This window comes from Phytophthora infestans, genomic scaffold (assembly GCF_000142945.1).
Source record: "Phytophthora infestans T30-4 supercont1.45 genomic scaffold, whole genome shotgun sequence".
Taxonomy (NCBI): Eukaryota; Oomycota; class Peronosporomycetes; order Peronosporales; family Peronosporaceae; genus Phytophthora; species Phytophthora infestans.
In genome coordinates this window covers 695,816-722,265 of record NW_003303714.1, presented here as the reverse complement: position 1 = coordinate 722,265, position 26,450 = coordinate 695,816, and the positions used below count along the sequence as shown (strand labels likewise).

Sequence of the window (26,450 nt, the reverse complement as noted above, 5' to 3'; positions counted from 1 at the left end):
GTCAGTTCACTTAAGGCGTGGAGATTTCCACTTTTGTTAAAAGAGGCAGCGTAATTAATCGGTAGACATAAGCTTCACTGTATGTATCAGAAGAATTGATGAAGGTCCCACCTCCACACCTTGACGTTGCATTAGACAAAGTTTACCCACACCGGCATGTATGTCACCTACCACAGAGGTACCGAGGCTTCAAGTTTGCAGCGGAGGCGGTGCGCACTTAATCAAGTGACACGTCAACGTGCTAGATACGACGGCTGGGGTCGGCCACCCCGAGTCTGGGTCAAGACTGTAGCGTTAAAAACTCACTCATTAAACAGTACTTCAAAGCCAAATTATTGTCGAAACTACATGTATCCTCCTCTCCCCCTCAACAGACCAAACACGCTGACGCTGGCTGCTACTTGTACGTCGTACGTGGGCGCTTTCGCAAATTTTATTTATCGTTGGGATCGACCTTTTCTTTGGGAGATACATCGTTCCGCGGGCCATTGGCATTGTTGTCTAGCGGAGCCACATCGTAATATCCCACGAGCACTTGGCACTCTTTTTTAGCCTCGAGAACTTCAGGTGACGAGGTTAACAGCAGTGCTATGCTTAATTTAAGATCAAGGCAAAGGGCAACCTAACCGGGTGGCTCACTACCTGCAGCCTTGAAAATCTCGTTCATCTCTTCGAGCTCCTTGCTGTCGATATCATGTTTCGCCGCGACTTTGATCTGAAGATATGAGACCGCGTCAAACGAATTGTAACTCATGAACGTAAGGACGAATCGCGATTTAAGACTACCACTGGATAGATGGACGTCTTATCTATCCATCGAGCCCTCATACATCCAATTTGGTGCAGGTGAAGTTGAGAACGAGGCCATCAAAAACATTATCTCGATGTCGAACATAAAATAACAAACAAAACAATTGTTGTACATGACGTAAAATTTAGCGAGGGATCGATTGGTGGCAGTCTTGTGCGCTAAATCGCACTCTGAGATGATAAAATTGCGATAGAGTGGAGTGGGTTCAAAGCTTTGGGGGTATATTTTGACTTTTTCTCTGAATTTTGACTTTTGGACATTAGTAACATGTTGTTTGTCAAAATGCTCACAGGACATTAGCAACATTTTTAACTAACTTTGTGGAGGTTGCCACGAGACTTCCCTCATTATCCCTCAGCGGTTTTGCGGCTCTTTGCCCCTCGATTGGACTGTGCGGGACCAGCTTGTCTCTTTGTCTTATTGGTAGTTGTAGCTGAAGTTGGTTTTTCGGGCGATTGCTCAGGATGGTCTTTAACTTCACGTTTGCGCTCGGCCGTAGGTGCAACCATTAGCAGTGCCAGCAACGTATACAAACTCGTCATCCGCTCTGCCTTTGTCATATTGTCGAGCAACCCAACTAAGGATTCCAGCTCTTTCGCCCTTCCTAATACGCAATGATTCTCGCACTTGTCAGCGTTTATAATTTTAGTGACTTGGGTATGTAGATCGCCGTCGAACAAAAAGTTGCTTATGTCCTCCTCTTCGTCTTGACTTGGAGCGCTAGCTGTAGACACTGACGACGCCGACTCAACGTCGCTGTCCACTGTATCAGAAGCGGCAGAAAATCTCTCATCGCTACTTTCCTGGTAGTCGTCACTCTCACAGGACTTGCTTGCCGACGGATTAAGACGCACAGCTTCATCGAAATCGACTCTAGTCTCGTCAAAAGCGATGGTGCGGACAGGTGCATCTTCCCTGGCGGGAGACGATGGCGCGGGGGCCGAAGCGCTTGTGTCATCCTGCACAGCAGGTCATGGGAAATACAATACCCAGTGTTATTTTGCGTGAATCACATCCGTAATAAAGACTGCAATACCTAATAGCACAATAATAATCACTGCAATAATCACAATATATTGCTATCACTTAGTCTTCGATGCAACCGAGAAGGGTGGAGCAGTTCCACATACTGCGATTAGCACGAAGAAACATGGCCGTTTCAAAATTAGCTGGGGTGACAACGGATCTATATGATCGGATACGCATGGCGTATCGGGACGATGAGGCTGTCGCGCCTATCGTCAAGTTTCTTATGGCAGGAACGAGCGCTAAGTCCGACTGGCTCTCGTCGCGACAGCGTTCGCGGCTCCACCGATATGAGTTGAAGGAGGGCCTCCTCTATTACCGGGCGGAGTTCAATGATCCTCCACGGGTGGTCGTACCCAACGACGAGGAGCTAAAGTTCGATATCCTCGCGGAGGCGCACGACGCGCCCTCCAGCGGCCATTTATGCCGCGAGAAGACCTTTTTGTCGGTTTCGCAGGCTTTCTGGTGGACCCACATGTACAAGTGGGTCGCCCGATACGTTAAGACATGTGAAACATGTCAGCGGGTCAAACCTGCAGGGCACTCTTCGGCCCCACTACAGAGCCTGCCTGTACCGGCTGACTGTTGGAAGTCGATGTGTCTTGACTTCATCTTTGGGCTTTCCGCCGACGGACACGGCAACACCGGAATTTTGGTGTTCGTGTGTCGGCTGAGCAAGATGGTACATCTTGCTCCACTTCCCGTCACTGTTACGGGCGAACAAATTGCAAGGTTGTTCGTCGATGGCGTCTTCCGCTATCACGGTCTTCCGGAGACGATTGTCTCGGACCGAGACCCGCGCTTCACTGCTGCGTTTTGGAAAACGCTGTTCCCTTTATTGGGAACTCGTCTGCAGATGTCCACCGCGGACCATCCGCAGACAGACGGCCAAACAGAGCGCGTCAATCGAGTGCTCGAGGACACCCTGCGCAGTGTGTGCTCGATAGCACCACGTACGTGGTCGACGCAGCTTCCAGTAGTTGAGTTTGCGCTCAACAATGCGATGCACGCGTCCACGGGGCTCACGCCGTTCTACTTGAACGGCTTCCGCCACCCCAGAGTGCCTCTCACTCTTCGAGGAGACACTGACTCCTCTATTCTAAGTGGGGGAGAGGCTCGGAAAGCCCTTTCCTCCCAGGTCTCGGATGTGAGACCAGTTTCGCTGCGGAAACAGGTGGGATCCTTTTCGGATACCTACCTGAGCATTGTCAGCAGGGTCCGCGATGCCATGGCAGCGGCCCAAGATACACAAAAGGAGTACTCAGACAAACGTGGAAGAGGAAACTTAAGTATATTTGAGGTTGGGGACTTAGTGTTACTAGACACGAGGAACCTACCTCGTGACACTGTCAGCTCTGTCGGCAGCAACAAACTGAAGCACCGCTTCATCGGACCATTTGCAGTCCTGGCCAGACATGGTGCGTCGTACACCATCGACCTGCCAAAGTCAATGACGACGCACTCGACGTTTTATGTTGGACGTCTTAAGCGGTACTTTGATCCACAGGGGGTTGCTGACTCGCAGACCCCCCCTTGACCCAGCTCCTCGAAGCGAGGGCCGGTCACAGTCGTCGACGAGGTCGTCGGAGCAGGCACCAAGCCTCGGTCGGGACGGCAAGGCTGCGGTCAAGACCGTACGCCGGAGGGGCTCCATATGAACGAACCCCGGTGCCATACGCCGAGTACGCTGAGTACGCCGGGTACGCACCATACGCGTACGTCTGGGAGTGTGCCGCAGGCGGCTCCGGACGTGGCAACAAAGCCTCGATCCGTCGGATCATGCGAAAGGCCTCGTCCAGATCGTTCGAAGTGGCCCGGCGATCCACCCGCAGATGCAGGCTCGCGACCCCTCGCTCCAACAGGTCCAGGCGGCCCGCAAGATGAGCGAGCTCGCCCTGATATCGGGCCTGGGCGGAAGCATCGCCGCCAGTCCCAAGGCCAAGTGCAATCTCAAGCACGAGGACACGTTGACGGAGGCGGTCAACCTCAGGGCCCTGTGTCGGACCCGAAGTCGGAGCACTCGGACGAGAGTGGCTTTCGGGAGGCGCCGAGTACTCGTACTCGTACGAGGGCACCTCCGCATCTGCTTGACCGGAATGGAGAAGTCCACTTCCACGTGGAGCGGATCCTCCAGGAGCAACGGCGTCGCGGTAAGAGACAGCTCCTCGTGAAGTGAAGGGGTTATGCCCACTCCGAGAACTCGTGGGAGCCGATTGAACGGCTCCTGATTGAGTGCCCGAAGGCTGTCGCAATCTGGGAACAGAAGCGGCGACAGCCTTATAAGTAGTCCGGGGCTTCTTGCCCGAGCGGGGTACGGACGATGAATACATTCCGTACCCGCGCTCATCGTGCGCGCTAGAAGCCGCACGCTTCAGGATGTCCCTTGGCAGCATGCGCTTGCTGACCAAGTGGGCAAACCTCACACGAAGATCACGCTGGTTCAGGATGCGGGACAACAGCTGATCTTCATGGAGTTCCCGTAACTCCGTGGGTGAGTACTTAAGAGACTCTACCGACGCCCAGAACATGTCCTCACAGGAACCCCAGGTGGACAGCTCTCGGGCATAACCCAGGGGTATCCCCAAAGAGGATAGAGACCACCCCGGGTCTCGGGCTTCTTACGACAAGTCGTGAAGTCCTTAAGGGGGATGCGGTGTGGCGCGAGAAGCACACACCGAGCAGCCTCCAAGTTGTCAACGAACAACTGTTCTTTCTGAACAAGGGCACGTTCGTAGATGCCCGTAGACGTGTGGTCGCCCACAAGGCCACGAGGAGCGACGAGAAGCTCTAAGAAGAGGTCAGCCCCAGAGCTCTCCTCGGGAGGCCAATACCCTCTTAAGTTGATGGCAGCTCCCTGGCGGACAAGTGCCACCACCGAACCCCCACGCACACGCTGGGCAGCATAAAAATTTTCCTGCTGTTGGGCGAAGTCATTCGTGACCTCCCGGGGCTCAGAGATAGCACCCTCCTCCTCCCCTTCTTCCTAATTCTCCTCCTCTTCATCCGAGGAGTCGAAAATGCCCCGATGGGAGTGCCGAGTCTCCTTCTCCTCGCGGAGTGGAGACTTAGAGGCTGTACGCTTCTTTGAGGGCTTGGCGCCAGAGGCCTTAGCACGATCAAGACCCTCGGCAAGCGATAGACGTTTGCGAGGATTCTCTTCCTCATCGCCACCAGCGTTGGGAGTGCCCTTAGCCTTGACGGCTGGACTCTTAGAGCAGACATCATCGGGACTGTAATCACCTTGATCACTAGCGAGCGACTGCACGCTGTCATCCTTGTGCTCACTGGTCACTGGGCGGAGCCCTCCCACAGAGCCCGCAGGAGCATCGTGCGTGCTCTCGGACTCGGCTTCGTCCTCACTGCCAGAGTCGAACTCATGTTCCACGAACCGAGGATTGGGACGATTGTCTGAGGCCGAGGGCGACGGGCTGCGGCACTTGCTTGCTCGTTTGCCCACAGCCGCATCACCCGAGGAACCGATCGCCTCGGAGGCCACCTGAGTAGCCTCCTTAAGTGCCGAGCCTTTGCCGTGAGGCTTCGTGCTCTTGGCTTGCGCCTTTCCGGCAGCAGCCTTGGAGCGTGTCTTCGCACCGCTCTTAGCAGTACCACGAGGCATGGTTAACGGTCGAAGTGGAGACCTAGAAGAAGTGCGTACAGACTGCTGCTCGAGGCTCTAACTGTAAAGTAAGCCTCCGCCGCGCTCGCGCGGCCAAGTCGATGGTTTTCGGCTTTGAGAATGAGAGTTTGTCTTCATTCTGATTGGTCGGTAAACGGAGCCTAAGTGAGGGAGGATGTAACGGGGTACGTAGCCCTAAGTGTATTCTGGTTACATAAGTGTGACACGTCATACTTCGGGATATTTTGTACAAAGTGCCAAGGTCGTTCAAAGCCAACCATTGGTTAACGACATTGCATTTCTAAAGGTGACTTATAGTATGTATTAAACCCAAGCTTTATCTATCTATAGATATACTCAGTTTATATTCTACCTTAATTAGGTCACTTCGCTCTCTTTTGAATAAAGAGGGGACCTGTGAACTGCCGTTCACTGAGAGTTTGTATACTCTCGGAAGATAACTTCCTCTAGCGCAAGGTGCTGTGTGATTCCGTCACAGATTATCTCGATAGCTCTCAAAGGCGCGTTAGTAACATTTTGTTTGACGCAGTCTCATATGCGATACAAGTTTTCTTGTCGACGTTGTCTGAAGACTCTAACTTCACAATGCTGTCAATGTTGGGGAAATTGTCGCACTTAGGATACCAGTACAAGCGACTTTTGTTATCTATCCATTCCTTCAGTTCATTCTCGGAAAATGAGGTATCGGTTGCCGTTCCGGAACAAAATGCACTGCCTTTCTTCGTTTTAAATTGCTTCATGTCGGCGTGTCGTTTTTCATTTGGTTTTATTTTTTTCGGTGTGTCGTACTCCGACACATGTAGTACCAACTTGTTGTCAGTAACCAAGCGATTAAGACATATCTCGAATGCACGGCCAGCAAAGGAGTCATGCCCAGCGCCCCGCGCCCAGTGGTAGAGGCGAAGCAGCTCCTGCGACCGTATTTGTTTTGAAAGAGAAAGAATTGCATATCCCGAGTCGACAACATGATCCCAGTACTCAGGTGAGAGATAGTTTATTGCTGCGGTGGCGTCTTTGACGAATGTGTGGCGCAACCAATTGTCTTGATTTTTGCCCGACTGGATGTCAACAATGTGCAAAAAAAGCCTCGAGGCGTCCTCTACAAGTCTGCAAGCAGCAGAAACTGTGCGTCGTATTTCCTCGTGTTCTCGACCAAACCCCCCAACGCTTCCATCTAAAAGAAAAAAAACGGAGATCCATGTCTTCCTCTTCAAAGCTGTAGACTTTCTCACCCAGCATGAACAGATCTTGTTTTTTTCAACAAGGTAACAGGCCGCTGTACGCGTGATCGAGTTCTTGTGATTTAAGATCCACTAGCTGCGGTGTGGCTAGGAGGTCAAAGGTTGTCAAGCCCCGAGGAATCTCTTTGTAGCGAAAGCCATCCAACAAAAGCCATATATTCTCGATGCCAAGTCGACTAATGAGAGCTTTATAGATGTTGACGGCGCAAGATTCTTTGCACAACGGGAATGAGAAATATACCAATCTGTCAGCGTCGTACGTTAGGTACAAGAGGCAATTGTATTGCTTGTATCCGGTCAATCGCCGGTACACGAACACATTCTTCTTGTGCTTGACAACGAGGTAGAACGCCATCACACACAACATCGTCGACTTGCCAATGCCCGGCGATCCCATCACGATGCTTTTCTTCTTTGCATGTATATTGACGTTGCCAGCAGTAGACTCACGAAACCATCAATCTACAAGTATCGACAATATATGTTTATCTTCCAATCGCCAATAGATTTTGTTGCTGCATCCACCAATCTTTACCATGAATTCCCAGGTCCCAGGAATCTCGTGCACAGCGCCAACCTCCCATTCCGTAATAAAAGACTCACATTCCATTGCAAACTTCTCCGGTTCATTCACGACAGTGGTGCTTGGGATTGCAGCTCTGTCGCCGTCTTGGTGCACGGACAATTTCTTGAAGTCGGTCAATATATTATGCCCGATGACTGCCAAGTCGAATTCCAGTACTCTGAGTCTTTTCTTGACATCGTCAACTTCATCATTTGTTGGACGATTTGACCCGGCATTTGAGGGAAGAACCAGCACCAACACGTGCACATGACCCTTTCCAGAGGCCGCTTCTACTTCAGTCACTACGACCAGTTCACGACTAGCCAGCCCAACGGCTCGAAGCTTCGCGTCCCCAAACTGTAGATGTGTGCAGGCATTAGTGTCCCTCACACCTTTCAGCGTGTCAAGCTGTGTTAGCCACGCGTCGCCCACCGGCTTCGCCAGGTAGAGCTGCAGTTTGTCAGGTCGCCCCGTGTACTTCAGCTTGTCTGCGATGACTTCCTTCGCCTTTCACACTTACTTACCGTCGTCTATCTTCACCCCAAACGCGTGTGAGATGCTATCCTGCTACTGTGAGATGCTATTTGCTACGTCTGCCAGTGTCCAGTGCCAGACGTCATTGCCACAGCCCAATACACTGACAATACCAGTACTACCGATCCAACCTACAATCCTACGCGTGTCTATGCATGTACTGCATCCCGGCGTACCGGTCTGCAACGCGCTCACGTGCGAGCTGCGTGCGGAAGATACCAAGGAATGTATGAAGGACGACATTGGTGGTGGTGAGCAACTGCAACTGCGTTGCAGGTGATGGTGAAATACTTAGCTTTCTATCGACTATCTTAGGTTGAGTATGTGCTAATCTAACTTTGCGGAACATGGAGGTTCAGGTGCTGGCAGCTTTCACTCACACAACTGCTTTTGCTGTGCTGCTCGCACAACGAGTGAGAGGCGGCAAGCACCAGAACTCCGTGGTCCTGTCGCGGTACTTTGCCCGGCACTTACCTGTCTTACATTCTAATTCATACTTGCTCTACACCTACTGCCCTACAAGTCTGTGCCAATGGCACCTACTCTACGTAGTGATAGAAGGTCGGAGAGCCCGGTGACGCGCCATGTGTCATCTCAGGTTATGGGCCCAATCAGGGCGCAGCGATCGACTGACGAGGACTCTGGTGTGGAAAACACACAAGAAGAAGTTTTAAAGAATCGAGAAAAAGATTCTTTGGGATTGGTCGAAAGACTGAATGGCCCGGATGATGCGACATTATCGCAATCCGATGCTGAGCGACTAATTCGCTCATTGGTCGGGATTACTTGTGGGCGACCGTTGCTTCGAGTGTTACTGGAAGGTATGCAGAATTCGAACACAATCGAAGAAACGGAGCCAGTTGAAAATCCGCCCCCTCCGCCACCGCCACCGTCGAGCCAAGGATCTGTTGGCAGTGGACGAAGCTACACGAGCCGAGGAGAGAGCAGCCTGGACAACATGAACCCCGGTGGTCGGTACGATGACAAGGAGCTGTACGACCACACCAAGGCGTTGCGCAACTCTGCAAGCATCGTGTTGCCTAAGCTTCATAAGAAAGAAGACTACAAGGCGTGGCGAAGTGAGGTGCCGTTGCACTTCGAGACGCGCTCGCTCGGCGACATTACGTATGGAGGAGAGAAGAGGAAGGTCTACGTCGCCCTAAGTATCATGAGTGGTTTGCGACGCATCATGAGTGGTTTACGACGCTAAAGAACAAGGTGTTCTCCGCGTTGGCCCTATCTCTGTCTGTGGCCTTACGAGTAACGTTCAAGATCGATGAGATAAGAGACAACATGGATGCGGCAGCAATGCTGTATTCAACGATTACCAAACACTTTGAGGCTGGAGACGGCATCAACACTGACTACTTGCTACAGGGCTTGGTGACTCGCCGATTACAACCGAACGAGTCCGTTACTGCGCACGTGGAGGACATCGGACGAAAGGTGACACTCCTGCGTCAAGGAAATGGTGGATTTGAAGAATGGCAACATGCAAGCCTACTTCTATCAAACTGCGTGTCGGTATTTCGTGATCTCGCGCGTCATCACGGAGACTGGATCAACCAACATGACCGACGTGGCTAAAGCTGTACGAGGCATTGCAGCGCCTGCGCTCCGCTGAACATCAGCGTGATCAGCTTTAACAGCAGACAAACCGGCCTACAACGCGGACGATGCAAGTCGCGCAGGTTGGTACTGGCCAAGGCCAAGGACGAGGACAAAGTCAAGGCTACGGACATGGACACAACAGTGGAAGTGGACGTGAGTCTGGAAAGAAACGCGGGAAGAACCAGCGCAAGAGGGCAAAGGTTGCAGCTGAGAAGAAGCAGCACACAGCCTCATTGGTATGCGGAATGCACTGCGCAGACTGGCATGCACCTCAGACCAGATCTGGCCAAGTGACTGAAGAACAAGTTGAAGTACAAGAAGTCTCCGGCTTCCCTCATCAACTCGGTGAGACGAGTTGAAGTTGTCCAGTCTGACAGGAGCAACGATCCCTATTTTCGGGTCTCTCGCTGTGTGCGACGACACATCTGGCGAATAACGATGGGAACAATGGTGGTGCGACGTCGGCTGCACACATGTCTCCCGTGTATTCTGTGACAACACCTGCGAGCGGTGCGGGGGGAGATGAGAATCTGGCTGGAGAGGTGAAGACGTCGGCAGTCGGACTCGAGTCCACGTGTACACATGCAGTACACCCGAACGTGCCAACGACACCGCAACAACTGCAAGTGGGAATTCCTGTTAGCCATATGCAAGGTGGTAAACAAGAGCAAAAGGATGGACAAGAGCATACAGGACACTAAGAGGTACAACTTGCTGTACCAGCGGCGATAAAAATCCAGTGGGAGAGTGGCCAGTCGCTTAGTCCACCTCCTGCCTTGGGAGCTGCACTGTACTATCTGGGTCAAGGACTGATGCAGAGCTCGCAAAGCCCTGGACCTGAACTATGGTACAACGAAGGTGGACTACAAGTGGGTCCACCTGTGCCGGGAAATAAAAATTGTAGACCTAAAGTTGAGCGATGTGGACGTCAAGGACCTGAACAAGATTACGGGCGTGGATATCAGTCCAACATGAGTCCTTATGAGCTAGGACGAAGTGGATTTGGACAAGGACGAGCTGATTCACTACCACTACGGAGCCGCTCACCTCCGCGGAACTTCCAAAGAGGAAGATCACCGCAACGTGGATGATGCCGCTCACCTCCCCGGGACTTCAAACGAGGAAGGTCGCCGCAACGTAGATGGAGTCGCTCACCGCCCCGGAACCTGCAACAAGGAAGACCACCGCAGCCTGGAAGAAGTCGCTCACCGATAGGAAGATCACCGCAGCGTGCGCGTTCACCTTTGCGATGGCGTTCGCCACCGCGTAATCGCAACTGGTCTACTCGTCGTGAGCCACGAGTGAACTACCAGCCGCCAAGTCATTACGGACCCCAGCCGCAAGAGCCGTGGCGTAGTGGACCATCACCTTCGCGTGGGACACTACTGAATGATCGCTTTCGTCGAGATGATTATCAACGTCGGAACTTGTCGCCATGTCGTCGTGGAAACTCGCCTAGACACTGCAAAAATCGTGGGAATGATGGTACCGGTGGGATTCGACGGGTGAATGCGATTGGTCGAAACCAAGGAGAGCAGTAGGCTGGGTGGAGTGGATTTTGGACTCTGGCTCTCAGGCGAATGTCTGTGGAGACTTGTCTCTATCTACTACCATTCGAGAAGATCGCACCAGTCGACTTGACTTTCCAACGGAACATCGGAACATGCAACTATGTGTGGTTCTGTTTTGCTACACATTGTAGACCAGATAGCCGGGGAACAAGAAGATCGCCTCCTAGAGGACGTAGTCTACACTCCTAATGCAAAGGTGAACATTATCAGCCTCGGTCACTTGCAGACGGCTGGGAGGTACAAGTTGCTGTGTTCGGAGGATTAGCAGTCAGCTTGGCTCTCAAAGCCAGGTACTTCGTTGAAGCTGACCATGCGAGACAATATCTACCGATTGAAGGCAGAGCGAGTGTCAGGAGTGATGGTGATAGCAGCACGCAAACGAGACATGGACAGCGGAAAGACGATGGAGTTACTGCACCAACGGTTCGCTCACATGAGTATAGACACTGTGAGAGAGCTGTCAAGTAAGCTCGATATCGGAGTAAAGATTAATTCACAAGCTCGAGCTCCTACGAGTGTGTTGCGTGTGTTGCTAGCAAGACTAAACGGATGACTTATGCAAGGATTCCTGAACGGAAGTCTGAACCGCTAGAGATGTTGATGATGGACATATGCACGATGAATGAGCCGACGGAAGGTGGTGCAACTATGTTCCTGCTAATCATTGATGAAGCTACTCGCTTCAAGTGGGCGTACCTACTCGAACGAAAAAGTGCGGCTACACTGTACGTCAAGATTTTGCTACATCAACTTCGGACTCAGTTTCCCAAGCTCACTGTTCGGAGACTGCACTCTGATCAGGGTGGCGAGTTCACCAGTAATGCGCTGAGGGATTACTGCAATGAGCATGGGATTGTGCAGCTGTTCACGAATGCTTACTCTCCTCAGGAGGATGGTGTGGTGGAGCGAGCGAATGGCACCGTACTGCCTCGCATCCGTGCTATGCTAGCCGCTACACATCTTCCTAACATGCTATGGGGAGAATCACTTCTACACATTGTTACGACGCTGAATTGGCTACCAACTAAACCGCTAGGACTGGTCTCGCCATACAAGAAGCTATACAGTGTGACACCCGATATGGATGAGCTTCGGACTTAGGGATGTGTGGCACACGTGCGTGTCCCTCCTGAGTCCAGACAAAAGAAGGAAAATTGGATCCGAGAGCACGATTATCTCTATTACTTGGTTATAGTCATGATACCAAGGGCTACAAATTTTTGGATTTGAAGACAGCTCAAGTCGTGACTGCACGTGGACGAAACACGCGATTTCACGAGGAGTTTACAAGTGACGGTACTTACGTAAATCAACTCCTAGAGAATGCATATCACGACGGTGATCATCAGCTGCCCGATAGTGTTCCGGTGGCACGCATCAAGACTAGTATGGAGACGTACCTGCCTGGTAGGAGTTCTGGGTCTTCGAATATGACGAAGATGGTGCCGATAGCTGATGACCTACAGGACAAAGAGCATGAGTCCAGTGGGAGTGCGAAAGACGACTTACCTGTAGAACAGAGTGTAGCGTCGCCAGCCGGTGTAGATGCACCAGTTGAAGCTGCTACGAACGATGAGACGAAGGAGCCACATGCGGCACCCAAGTCCGGCAAGCGACGAAAACGAAAGACGCGAAAGAAACTCAAAACAGAAAAGAAGGAGACGAAAACCTCTGAGATTCGCGATCCTCCTGTTCAACCTTGTCTCAAGTGACCTCGACGGACGCAGAAGCCAAGGGTGCGGCTTCTTGACTATGTGGTGGGCAACGTGATGTCTATCAATATGGACATTGAGATACCGACGACCTACAAGCAGGCACGTCGGAGTAAGCATTGGCTTCAGTGGAAGGCTGCGATGCTTGCTGAACTACAGTCACTGAAACGACATAAGACATGGAAATTGGTGCCACGCGCGGCAGCCAAGGGCGTCAAGGTTATTACGTGTAGATGGGTGTTCGATGTTAAGCGTGACGAACGAGGGCGTGTGAAAAGATTCAAAGCTCGTCTCGTTATTCATGGCTTCAAACAACAACTAGGCGTGAGCTACAGTGAGACCTACGCACCGGTAATCCGGTTTGAGACGATCCGTGTCGTCATCTACCTCGCCGCTCAACGAGGATGGGAAGTTCTTCAGTACGATGTAAGGACCGCGTTTCTTTACGGGGACCTCGATGAGTTGATCTTCATGGAGCAACCACTAGGCTTTCAAACTGATGGGCCAGCGTTTATCTGTAAGCTCGTGAAGAGCCGCAATGGACTTAAACAAGCACCGAACGTACGGAGCCGAGCTCTACATGCCAAGTTGCTGACACTTGGGCTTGAGAGAATGGAGTCAGACTACGGCTTGTACGCGCTGAAGAAGGGTGGAGAAGTGACTATGCTCCTAACTGTATACGTGGACGACCTATTGCTAATGGGTCCACGTGAGCTGTGTGCTCGAATTGCAGCCGCGCTGCAAGAAACGTTTGAGCTCACGATCATGGGAACCGTGAAGTACTTACTAGGTGTGGAGATCTTGACCAACCGACTCAGTCGACAGATTATCTACTGCCAGAAACAGTATGTACTCGAAGTACTCAAGCGATTTCACATGGAGACGTGCAGTGGATGTACTACGCTTGAGGCTCTGACACCCTCAAAGGCGGTTGTTCCTGCTACGACCGAGTACCTGCCCTACCGAGAGCTGGTTGGTGCGCTTCAGTATCTTGTAAATGCCTCAAGACCTGACATCGCACACGCAACCAGACATCTCGGGAAATACCTAGCCAGCTACGACCATACTCACTACGCGCAAGCCAAGCGGGTATTGATCTACCTGCAGGCTACACGTGACTTTGGTCTTGTGGTGGATGTTGCTTCAGCAAGTGACCTACAAGTGGGTTGCTATTCGGATGCTGACTATGCAAATGATCCCGTTGACCGCCGCAGCATCAGTGAATACGTGACGACAATGGACAACAATGTTGTCTCCTATGCATCAAGTAAACATGAAATTAATGCTCAGAGCACATGTGAAGCTGAGTACGTTGCAATGGCTGAAGCTACAAAGGACTTGCTGTGGCTTGCAGGGCTCTGCCGAGAACTAGCGTGGAAATATGCACTACCTGTACTATTCGGAGATAACCAGGGAGCCATCTCTCTAACAATTAAACCCGGCACGCACAGCAAGCAAAAACACATTGACAACAAATACCACATGGTGCGGCAGAACGTGGAACTAGAACGGATCATTACGCAACACATCGGGACAGCGGACATGGTGGCAGACATCATGACCAAGCCACTTGCGGTGGTCAAGTTCTCTCGATTCCGAAAGATGCTGAAGGTACTGCCTATTGTGGCAGACAGTGACATGGCCACCACTGTAAATGAAAAGGCTAAATATGCGTCAACTGCGATGCATGATACCTTGACTGCGTCACCTGCGATGCGGTCAAGTACGACGAATTAAGACATTACTGACGACAATGACATGTAGTGTGTCTGTGTGCCGACTGGTTGAACCAGTTCCGTGTGGCTGTACCACAACACTAGCATGCAATCAACTGCGCTGGACTATGGACATGTGCGATTCGAGTGGGAGACTACATGTATGTAGCTAGCAAATTACGGTGGTGGTGGCTATCGTACGACTATTCTCAGTGGTGTGTGTACGGATGAAGCGATGTGATCGCGTCGATTCGGCACTGCATCGCCGGGATCAAGTGGGAGTGTGAGATGCTATCCTGCTACTGTGAGATGCTATTTGCTACGTCTGCCAGTGTCCAGTGCCAGACGTCATTGCCACAGCCAAATACACTGGCAATACCAGTACTACCGATCCAACCTACAATCCTACGCGTGTCTATGCATGTACTGCATCCCGGCGTACCGGTCTGCAACGCGCTCACGTGCGAGCTGCGTGCGGAAGATACCAAGGACTGTATGAAGGACGACATTGGTGGTGATGAGCAACTGCAACTGCGTTGCAGGTGATGGTGAAATACTTAGCTTTTTATAGACTATCTTAGGTTGAGTATGTGCTAATCTAACTTTGCGGAACATGGAGGTTCAGGTGCTGGCAGCTTTCACTCACACAACTGCTTTTGCTGTGCTGCTCGCACAACGAGTGAGAGGCGGCAAGCACCAGAACTCCGTGGTCCTGTCGCGGTACTTTGCCCGGCACTTACGTGTCTTACATTCTAATTCCTACTTGCTCTACACCTACTGCCCTACAAGTCTGTGCCAATGGCACCTACTCTACGTAGTAATAGAAGGTCGGAGAGCCCGGTGACGCGCCATGCGTCATCTCAACGCGCTTCCTACCTCCCCAATTGTGACGGGGTCACACAGCACCTTGCGCAAGAGGAAGTTATCTTCCGAGAGTATACAAACTCTCAGTGAACGGCAGTTCACAGGTCCCCTCTTTTAGTAAAGAGAGCGAAGTGACCTAAATAAGGTAGATTGTAAACTGAGTATATTTATAGGTAGGTTAAGTTTGGGTTTAATACAAACTGTTAGTTACCTATAGAAATGCAATGTCATTTAACCAATGGTTGGCTTTGAACGACCTTGGTACCTTGTACCAAATATCTCGGAGTATGACGTGTCATACTCCTGAAGTGTGAAGTGTCACACTTCATGTAACCAGGGTACACTTAGGGCTACGTACCCCGTTACACCAATAATCACACACAACAGTGCAATCTTTACCATCTTTCCTGGAGCTGTCTAGAATAGAAAAAAGAACTCCTGGCAGGATTTCTTTTTATTCTCCAGAAATCCTGGCGTAGTTAAGCGGAAATGAAGGCGTGTCACATAGACTTTCAAAATTTCAATACACTTTTTTTAAAGAAAAAACAAAATAATTGTAATTAATTAAAATAATAAAATGGCTGATTGCCAATCACTGGCTGTGTACTCGTCAGAAGGACGTCTCCTTCATTGCACGGATCTTGTTCGGTAGGCTTTAAAAAAATTGGAGCTTGGATTCACAAAAGCTTAATGAAGCCGATACAGCAAATTATTGGCACGCTGAGCAACAAGGTGATTTCCCGATAAATTTCAGTTAGGCTTGCCTATTTGTCGAAGCTAAACTGATGCTGAAGCACTTGATAATCAGGGGACATTGCGTTAACCGTACTTAGCCACACGGGCTGCCAGTGCTGCAACTCGCAGCGCAACACGCCGCGAAGTCTCCGCCTCGTTTCTCGCAGCAATTGCCGACCTCAATGTTGGATTCTGAGTACTCGTTTCCGCACCCCAGAGTCCTGGGGCAGGACGTAGCATTGGCAGGCGTGACAGCGATGGTAGTCACGGCACCGATGAGAGCAACGATGCAGGCCATAAGCTTCATTGTCAGTGGATTGTTTGAGTTCTCGGTCTTGGTAGTAAGTTACTTCGAAGTATAAAAGCAAAATGAGCTCAAACAAGGAGCCCACGCTACTTTCTTTTTCAGTTTGCTGGTAATACGAAATGTCACAATTCAGATTATGGTCAGCAATTAGCAAGTAGCGTTTTGCATTACCGGTACCGGTTCTTTCAAACAGCTGTAGATAAGTTGCATTTTAGGGGACACGTTCGTGTTTTGTGGTCGTATAGAACAATGCAGATACATGTACCAGTTAAGAAATATACCATGACATCCTTCTCAAACGATCGATAACGTTAGTTCATATCGTCCCATACACGCTGTCGGATCCTTCGTCGCTTTCTGAGGAGGATTTATTGCGAGGGAACTAAGAAACGTGAGCCCCTATAAAGCTATTATAGCAATATTCTTACCATGCCTAAAAACTCGTTTACACCTTTGACTGTATCCACAAGCAATACCACCCCAAACAAATGCACCACAATGGCCGCAGTAGTCTGCAACTTCTCGAACGACTCCCTCATTTCACCACCGAAGGTATTTTTCCTGTTGATGGTCTCCACCATCAACCACGTAGCAATCCAAGCCACTACAGGGTCTTGACTTTGAGCGTACGCTGCTACGCCAACAAAAGGAGAGATCCCATAAGCTTCGCGTACGTGTTGAAGTCGAAATATTCCGCGCGGGAAAACTGCATCGTATCAATAACCGAAAAAGGACTGCCTTACTGGTACGAACAGCTTGTTAAACATTACTGTAATCACATTCGTTAGGCGACGCACGTCTTCACGCACCAGTCTCAAATAGCAGCGCAATGTTCCCCACCACATCAAACCCCACGTCGCCGGGGCCAGGTAGAATCCAACCATACCAAGTAGCAAAGATCGCACAAGAAAAATAAAACGCGCCACACAGACCAACCAGACCGACGATCATCAAGCATGGCCTGTCGACCAGAAGTTCCATTGTTGCTCTTGACGGAGCTAGCAGCGAGAAGGGACTATACTCCCCGATTAAGATGACCCACAGCACGGGATACACGACGGATAGGACATAGTCGGGTGGAGGTAACACGTAGGAAATCTCGTGCAGGTTGTAGCCGGAAACAGACGTTACCGAATCCAGAGATAACGCCACGTTGGCAACCAATGCAGCACACAAGACGTGCAGGGACACGAATCAGAAGAGTAATACCGCGTCAGGATTCATCCACGACATCGTCTAGCACTTTGAAAAATGTGTGTGTCAATATGAAAGGCAGTGACTCACTTTCCATCCTTTATCAATGCCGGGCCGCTTGCTTTTAAGACTCTGAGCGCGATCTTCGTCGCGGTCTCTTTCGCTCCTTTCTGCGCTCTTTGCCATCTTCAGATCGACCTCTTAATCGATGCGTGTGTTTGCGCTTTCGTTTACTTGTGATCTTGCTCGACTTCTTCGAGCGGTGACGATGGGAAGACGCATCAGAGTCAGCTTCACTATCACTGCGGCTATAGCATCGCGACTGTTTCTTCAGCTTCTTCAATAACTTCTTCTTCTGCCTCATAGACAACGTGGCCAAAATTGCGTCTTCAGCGGCTTCTACATCCTCTGCCATCATTAAAAAAAACGCCAGCGTCTGAGATCATCATAAACCAAGTAGAGTAAATGCCTTTAACCTACCGTCATCTGACTGCAAAATCTCAAACTCTTGTGAAGTTGCCTCCTGCATCTCTAACGGCAAGGCGCCTCTCCTCAGTACGAGATTCTGTTTGGCCAGCTTAAGCTTGTTGATCTCCGTCACTGGGTCTTCCCACTTCTGCCTCGTAGCATCTTTTAAAAATTTAATTAGCACAGCACCCTCCATTCTTTTCTATAAAACACAGCCACTTACCATTTGGATTCTGGTCTCTTAGTTTGCACTCTCTGTCCCCGCTTTGATGTCCCCATTCTCCACATCGGATGCAGCGTACGTTGCGTAGTCTGAGTCCCAAGGGGTTGAAGTTAACCTTAATAGTTTCAGTGTATTTGCCCTCCACTGGAGCGTCCTTCAGTATGGGGAACCGTTCGACCTGGTCTTTAATTGTTAGCGTCTCCTCAGCTCTTCGGCCCACGTATCGCTCGAGCTTGGAGCGTTGCGAGTCTCCTCGTCTCTCGGCTCTGCGTCGAAATTCCCGAACTGCCTCGTCATCTTCTGTCTGTTGTTTCCTATCCACCGCTTCTTTGGCCTCTGGAAGTCCTGGAGGTGCCGCGTATAGGAAATTCACTTGTGCACTGGCCACATGACGAGCAGCAACGACGTCTCCAGAGGCAGCGGCAGCCTGCTGAGCCTGTAGCGCTTCAGCTGCCTTGCGCACTTCCTTCGCCTTCTGCCGCTCACGCTCTTCTCTCGCCTTGGCCTGCTGCTCAGCCACCCAGATGCGCTTCTGGTTGGCCTTATTGGCCGGATGCCAAGACTTTTGACCCAGGAACTGCAGCGACATCTTCAGCAAGTATCGGGCACTAAATTTGAGCTGACGATTTGATCCGACACTAATTTTAGTGACTAATTTAAATGTCCATCTTTTCTTTAAAAAAATCCTATATTACAGTTTTCTAAATTATGAGTACTGAGCTGCCAATTTTGTGCTGACCAAAAATATAGATCATGTTCGGCGGCGGCGCATGCAGCTTCAGCTTCGGCACCAAGGTACAACGCCCCTCTGCGGCCAAGAGAAGCTGTGATGTTTCAATTAAACGATACAGTCCATTTCGAACCAGGTGCGAACGCTGGAGCCCGTGCTGGCGGAGAAGGATCGCGCGCAGTTCTTCGTGGGAACCAGCACGTTGAACCAGCCCAACCAGGTACTTAAGTAAGCTTTATAGATCCCTTAACTCTATTTGACGATACTAAACGTCTGTGCCTACTAGATTCATTTAGTACAGGTGGACGATGATGCTAGCAACGTCATGACGCGTCAAGTGTTCAACCATCCTGGTGAGGTGCTGAGTCTGGCTCCGAGTCCTCAAGATGCACAGCTACTGGTCACTTGTGGCAAGCAGCGAGGACAGCAGGCGGAGGCTTCACTATGGAAGCTACCGGATGAGGATACTCGAACTCACTCGGGAGAGGAGGACGGGGCTGCTGTAGCTCAAGATCTCGAGCAATTGGCGGCATTTCCAGCTCAAAAGCTGCCAGTATCAGAGTACGAGCAGAATGACGTCGATGTGTTCTTTTCCAAAGCTAATGATTTTATTTTGTGGTGATTAGAGTCGCTTGGGACGCTACAGCTGACACATCCACGTTGGCATCCAGCCACGAAACCCTGCTACGCACGTGGCAATTGAGCGGAGGGTCGGTGGAAGCACAAGATAAACTGGAGCTGGATGTGTCGATGTTGGGAGGCACGACGAAGAAAGGTGCAAGTGCGTTGGCTTGGGATCCGCATCACGCTTCGCAATTGGCCTTCGCTCTTGGCGGCAGTGTACGCACATGGGATCTCCGAGCTAAACAAGACAAGGTGAGTATTGAAGACGCACACCCTAGTGCGACGCTGTCACTCGACTTCAACCCGAACAAACCGTACGCGCTCGCAAGTGGGGGAGACGACGGCAAACTCAAGTTCTGGGACTTGCGCAATGCCCGGAAGCCATTGTTGACGATGAACGCACACTCGCACTGGGTGTGGAGCACACGTTATCATCCTCAACATGATCAGCTTGTCGTGTCAGGAGGATCAGACGCAGCGTTGGCTTTGTGGAGAGTGTCGTCGATCTCGTCGTCTCCGTTAGTTGAGCTGGATGAGCGTGACCTCATGGACGAGACAGCAGGTGGCGCCGCTGTAGCAGACACGCTGATTCGACGCATTGAAGAACACGAGGACGCCGTGTACGCAGCTCGATGGGCGGCTGGAGGAGATGCCTGGATGTTCGTGTCCGTGTCTTACGATGGCCGTCTTGCTGTCAACCACGTGCCGTCCACAGAGAAGTACAAAATCTTGCTGTAACTGGTGAAAAGACAAGATGATGAAGAACACCAGTGTGTCTTTTGGTTAAAAGCATCTTGCTAGTGAATTTTGATACACGTCGAATCAAAGACGTACCAGATTTGGAAGCCGGCCTGTGTGAACACTGAAAGCCAGCGGTGATCAAGTCGCCACAGTCTTGTTCAATGACGCATAAAGAGCTGCTGCGGACGGTCGGTTTGCTGGATCCTGCTCCGATGAAATGCAAACGAAGTACTATTATACTTCGTTTGCATTTCATCGAGCTGGGGCGGACGATTAGATACAACTGCAGTACGTAAGAGGTACAGTAGTCCACACTTTATATATCCACTGCTACCGAATGGCCGTCAAAGGAAATCTGCGGGGCATGCGATGCAGCATTTAAATGTTGTACCCCTTTCGCTGGAGCCGAAGAGCCTTCGTCAAAGTCAATGAGAAACCATTCGTCGCGGTCCCGATACTTCAAAACGTTCGCCCATCGCACATCGCGATGCATCACCTTGATCTTGTGCAGCCCGCGACAATGTTTCGCAATGCAGTAACGAACTGCTGGACGTCATGCGGCTGCATGCTGGGATCTATAGGCTTTAACCCACCGCGCTTTAGTTGTTGGTTGGCGCTAGACCAAGATCGTTTCATAAGGTACTCAAGTCTTCTTCATTTTAGCGTGAAGATTTTTTTAAGTTGGCGATGATAGCTTTGCACTGCATTTCTGGTGGTCATATTTTGTCCACACAATCCCCCTTAAAGCAAACTTTCACTCCGTTACCTCGGTATATGCCGTCGCCAAGTTCAAGATAGTCAATTAAAGATGCAAGCCACTTACTGAGAAGTTCTCAGTGAGAACGTGTACCTTGACCTTTTCTGCTATTGCTCCGTGCGGGTTCTCGGTGGTGCTGTGGATCTTGATGATCGCCAAGCAAACTCGCTGTTTGACGACAGCGTATCCGAACATGCACAGTGCATCGTCATATTTAGCAGATCACCTCCTCGTATAGTTCGTTAAATGGAACACTCAAGTCGCCAGTGCACTTCTCTCGTCCACAAAACACGCACTTCAACTGCTTGTAGTAGCACAGATCCGCCCGTCGATGCTGTTTTATTGGAGAAACGGCAGATGCTCCCTCCAGCCATTTCGACCAGCACGGTCCCAATGAGAGAGGCCCAGACGACGTGATATGTATCTTCAGTCACATCATTGTTTGTGTCTATCCGATAGACACAGGACGATAGACTCTATCGTCCTCGAGAGAGTTGCAGCAGCTACCAACGCGCTGTTTGCATCGTTAATTACGATTCGTAATACCAGGTAGTACCATAGTCGCGTTGGATAAACAGCTTGCGGATCGTCTCAGCGCAAGATCCTGTATTGTCCTGTTCAATTATTTTGTTGAAGTGCTCTCGGAATACGGGGTCAGGCGCTTTTTCCACTTTCTGTCGTTTTAGAGAGAGGCAGACTTATCTATTTGGCATATTAGCGACTAGATGTCTGTGTTGTCCTAAGTCTGGTTAGCAACGCCGGTTCCTTGGAAAGGTCCGGTGGTTGTACGGGACTCACCACCCGCGGTGGATGCTCTCGCGGCCGACTCGCCAAAGCTGCTTGACAGATTCGTAGTCGTGTTCCTTTTTCTTGTGTTTCTGGTTTGCGTTGTTCTCGTCGTGCAATTGCTGTGAGTTGCCGTATTGCGGTGCTCCAGAATGCCTTAACACTCACTTCATCCGTCGTCTCCTCCTGTTGGAAGATGGTCCTGTTTCTCTGCATCCACAGATTCGTGCTGCAGATGCTACTGGTGATTCTCCACATACGCCTCCATTCTTCCGTATACTCTGGCACCTCATCAGGGAATGAGCTCCGGATGCTCGTTTTCATGATCGCTAATAGGGGCGGCGCCTGACGACTATCACAGTTGGGCTGTAAGCGCCCTAGCTCTTGATCTGCCCAGAGTTCCCCCGTCCATCAGTCTGCGCCAGCACGCCTGCGCGCACGGGCAGTCCCAGAAGAGATGTTCCAGCGTTTCTTTCTCCTTTGCGCAAGCCGGTAGCTGTCTACAGCAGTTGTCGCGTGGCCTATCGGCGTGAAACAGGTTGAGCTGTCTAACCGCGAGGCGGTAATTGACCCAGACTTGGTATTCAGTGAGCTCATTGGAGTGAGCCCAGAGCTGCGCCGGCCTTTGACTCATCGCTGCCCTTTGCCATGTGCTCGTCCCCACTGTTGCCTGAAGGCCCGCCAGCACCGTTGTGATCTCGTTCTCCGAGCCGCGATATCGTTTGTATGGCTGTTTTTTTTATCGCTTGGAGTACGTGTCGGTTGGCTATAGTGTCTGGTACCTGCCAAGGGAACCGATACAATGCCGGATGCGCGTAAAAGACGATGCTCGTCGTCTGCTGCTGGTGTTCTAGGCTCCTCCTGTCCTGGGTCGTCACTGCATTGTCCTGAGTCACCGTTCCTACCTCCCAGTGAATTCCATCACTTCGTTGCACCAATACGATCGTTCCATGCTGTTGCTTCTGAGGTCCGACGAGTGTTCCCAATGCCTGTCCTTCCCCAATGACACGTCACTGATACTCATGCTGCAGCTGTGGCGGATGCCGCAGCTCCAGATCCGGCTGGACTTGCATGACTTCACCTACTCGCAGGCGGGGTGAGTTCAGGAGAATAGCTAACGCCCAGCGGCGAAGCTTAGCCTCTTGGTGTGGCTTAGGTCCTTTTGTGGGAATCCGGAAAGAAAATGTCGCCTTACCGGTCCGCGTAATGCGGAGATCCGCTATCTGGCATTCTTCAATCTTTGAAAATTTGATTGCCTCGAGCATGCGGCAATCCTTATCCCGGATCCATGGGTTCGAAGTCCAAACGAACGCTGCCCAGAAGCGCTGTTGTTCCGGTGTCCATCTTTGCGTCGGCTGCGGCAATTCCCCCGGTAGCTCAAGCAACCACTCTCTCTTCACTGTCCAGCTGATCGACTCCAGTTCCAGTGTCCGCATGCAGTGTTGATAGTCTGAAATGGCCGCAGGAGTGTCTTCCTCTGGTGGCTGGATCCAGAATCCTAAGAGACGGGTTAGCGTGTTGCTCGAGGTCCTGCGGTGTGCCTTTTCGAGACGTGGCTGGAGGAGAGCTGGTGTGATTCCTCTCTGTCCTGTCGCTGTCGCGCCTCTGAATACCCAGGCTTTCCACGCCCAGAAATAGACGTCCGGTTGTTGAATTAGCCAAAGCATGGCATGCTTGACTTTCTGAGTCTTGCACGCGATCCTGACTGATGCGAGCCCCACTCCCCCGGCTTGACGTGGTGCAAATACTAGCCCCGGACTCATCGTGTGCCGGCTTGCTTCTGTTGCTGCTGATTGCCGCCACGGGAACTGTTTCTGCAGGTTGCAGAGTTGTTGGTCCGCCCATTGTGGCATGTCAAAAACTGCAGCCGTGAACAGTACGGCTGGTAGCATTATGACGTTCAGCAGCGTCACACGATTTGTGACGCTTGTTGCGAGCTGTGTCGCTGTCGCGAGGCGGCGTTGGATGCTGCGGATGCGGCCGGCCCAATTAACATCTTGTAGAGGGCCAGTCCCCACTGCGTAGTCCAGGTACCTGACGGTGTCCCCATGTGCTAGCACCGGTAGCCCGCTGTAGGTCTCCTCCTGCACTGCTGTGTTGAGGAATATCAAGTGACTTTTAGTCGGCTGGACTTGAAGTCCAGACATCTGTCCACACTTCCGTACGAGTTCCATGACTCGCGGAACTTGGTTCGCGTGCTCCAAGAAGACCGTCGAGTCGTCGACAAACGCCGAGAAGCTGTGTCTAGCGCCGTGCCCCCCCCCCCCGGAATGGCTATACCTCTGAGGTTTGGATCCTGTTGGACCGCCAGCGATAATATCTCCGCTGCTAATATGAATAGCAGGGGCGCGAGTGGACATCCTTGTCGAATTCCTGACCGCACTGCTTGCAACTCCGACAATTCTCCGTTCACCAGGAACTGGGCAGTGGTTCCATCATGTAGCTTTCGCAGCATGTTGATGAATGCCTCGGAAAATCCAAATTTCCGTAACACCAGAAAGAGGAACTCCCTAGACACAGTGTCATAGTCCTTCTTGAAGTCAAGCAGTAGAATCACTTCGCTGAGTGCTGTGGCTAATTCGGGTAGATGGTTGGCTGTTGCCAATAACGCCATCATCATCATCACTGTTTTCATCATGTTGCGTCCGTGCACGAACCCCTGCTGCGACTCCCCAATCGAAGTGCTGAGGACTTGTTGTGCTCTGGTCGCAATAACCTTCATGTAGACCTTGTAGCCTGTTTGGAGAAGCGAAATCGGTCGTTTTGATTGACCTCCATCATGTGCTTCGCTGTCCCTGATCAGTGGCACATTCACAACGTCAATCAATTGGCCAAATAAGGCCGCGCTATCCAGTCTAAAAGTCGAGCGCATCTTCTCAAACCCCAAAGATTCGACACCCTTCTGAAGCATATCGTCCAAAGCTTTGTCGTCAGGCAGCCAGCCGCCGCCCCGCTTCGCCAAGAAGAGCAGCAGATCACTCGGTTTGCCGTCGTACTTAAGTTTACTGCGATCGCTTCCTGCAAGAAACAAACAAACTTCGTCTGATTCAATTTCTACGACAGCACCACCCCCGCCTCTTACGTTTAAGCACTTCAGAGGATCTTTCAGAATGAGAAAGGAGGATGAGTCAACTCAAAAATATTGCGGCTCCAAACACATCCCTCAATCACAATCAAACTTTGATTCATAGAACGCTTACCCCAGCAAAGTTGTGCATCCAGCAATGTTTGTCATTCTAGCAACTTGGGTCATGAAAAGTTTCAGTGACCCCGGAGCACTAGCTGCTGATTTCGCAACGAAGTTGTGAAGGCTACAACATGTCACGATGGCAGTGGAATGCGCTGTGTTGCTGGCCGAGCGGAGGCTCTGGCTTTCAGTAGTCCCTCGCTCCAATTGCACAAACTCAGATTTAAAAAAAACACAGGCTTGTCCAAATCGCCAGGTAATAATAATGTAAAATATTCTTACGTAACTTCATAGATTTTGTTGGTATTTACAGAGGGGAAAATGACAAAATATGAGTGGATACACTAAAGTTGTGACAGAAAGTTAAAGGTGTGCCAAAACGTGAGCAAAGTGGGGTCGGTATCGCCGGTCGGTGTACAAAGTGAAACCGGCGTCAGTAAGTGAGGACTTTAGGGAACAAACGTCACAATGTGTGTCCAAATGATTGAATGGCTGAAACAAGGTGGGCCGAAAACTATATTAGCCACCGAACGACAAAGAGCTTCAAAACAGCTCCACATGTTTCTTTTCTTAAATTCAAAATTTTGTGGGAGTTGTAAATATGCAATTTTAGATCGCGTAGCTAGAAAAAAGTTGCTACTACATTTTGACGCTGACAGAGCTGCATCATCTAAAATTTGTAGGCACAAAACGATTATTACTACTGGACCTAGCGATGTATTTAAATTATCAGATATCAACTGTTATAACAAGATGACTACCAGTTTCAATGCTCTGATCAACAAGCAATAATGTAGCTCCGTACAATATGTACTGAGAGTCAATGAACTATCTGGATACTTCGTTCCCCTTGTTTTCGACACAATGTACCCCTGTTACATAGCATCTCAACTGCCGAGTGTCATAGTGAAGGCGATCGTCCTGGTGGCACACGTATTTGTTACCCTATTCGCAATCGCTACTTTTGCCCTGCCATGTTATGCTGTAGCCCACTGTTTCCCTAATATTCTGGTTTCATTTCGCTGTCTACCTCGCTGAGTGTCTACGGCCAGAGTTTGACCGATGGCGTGATCGCACCACGGTTGATTGGAAGCCTGTGCGCACGCGACTAGCGTCCGAGACAGTTCATTTTCATGAAGGATTGAAGACGCCAGCGGCGATGAGGAAAACACTATTCAAGTCGGAATGACTTTTGATACTGTTTCACACGTTCTTTATGCTGTTCAAGACTACGCCTTATCTCATGGGAGGTCTGTACAGTACGAGTTTTACGTGCGTGTCTATACTCAGTACTGCGACCTCTGTAGCATAATATGGTTTCACAATACCAGTGTCTGGTGAGCCACAAGAATACACTGCTACAGGTTCGGATCACCTAGCCCAGCTCGTACTTGAGCAGGAAATGGATAGA

General features: G+C 50.7%; 4 protein-coding genes and 2 pseudogenes across 4 annotated transcripts; 1 reads left to right on the top strand and 5 right to left on the bottom strand.

Moving 5' to 3' along the window:
- Positions 1–6,298: 6,298 nt before the first annotated feature.
- PITG_16348 lies at positions 6,299–7,817 on the bottom strand (annotated as a pseudogene; the record flags this gene model as incomplete).
- Positions 7,818–16,116: 8,299 nt separating this feature from the next.
- PITG_23070 (PcF and SCR74-like cys-rich secreted peptide, putative) lies at positions 16,117–16,329 on the bottom strand (the record flags this gene model as incomplete). Its single annotated transcript, XM_002897364.1, has 1 exon — positions 16,117–16,329. One exon carries the CDS (start codon positions 16,327–16,329, stop codon positions 16,117–16,119), a length of 213 nt encoding a protein of 70 aa, XP_002897410.1.
- A 1,318-nt stretch (positions 16,330–17,647) lies between these two features.
- PITG_16347 (uncharacterized protein) lies at positions 17,648–18,803 on the bottom strand (the record flags this gene model as incomplete). Its single annotated transcript, XM_002897363.1, has 3 exons — positions 17,648–17,931; positions 18,004–18,153; positions 18,215–18,803. 3 exons carry the CDS (start codon positions 18,801–18,803, stop codon positions 17,648–17,650), a joined length of 1,023 nt encoding a protein of 340 aa, XP_002897409.1.
- Positions 18,804–18,967: 164 nt separating this feature from the next.
- On the top strand, positions 18,968–20,306 carry PITG_16346 (uncharacterized protein; the record flags this gene model as incomplete). The annotated part of the gene is made up of 4 exons (XM_002897362.1): positions 18,968–19,009; positions 19,081–19,164; positions 19,231–19,505; positions 19,571–20,306. 4 exons carry the CDS (start codon positions 18,968–18,970, stop codon positions 20,304–20,306), a joined length of 1,137 nt encoding a protein of 378 aa, XP_002897408.1.
- Positions 20,307–20,424: 118 nt separating this feature from the next.
- Positions 20,425–21,282, bottom strand: PITG_23277 (annotated as a pseudogene; the record flags this gene model as incomplete).
- Positions 21,283–21,596: 314 nt separating this feature from the next.
- Positions 21,597–22,449, bottom strand: PITG_16345 (uncharacterized protein; the record flags this gene model as incomplete). Its single annotated transcript, XM_002897361.1, has 3 exons — positions 21,597–21,740; positions 21,865–22,204; positions 22,406–22,449. 3 exons carry the CDS (start codon positions 22,447–22,449, stop codon positions 21,597–21,599), a joined length of 528 nt encoding a protein of 175 aa, XP_002897407.1.
- Between the last annotated feature and the right edge of the window lie 4,001 nt (positions 22,450–26,450).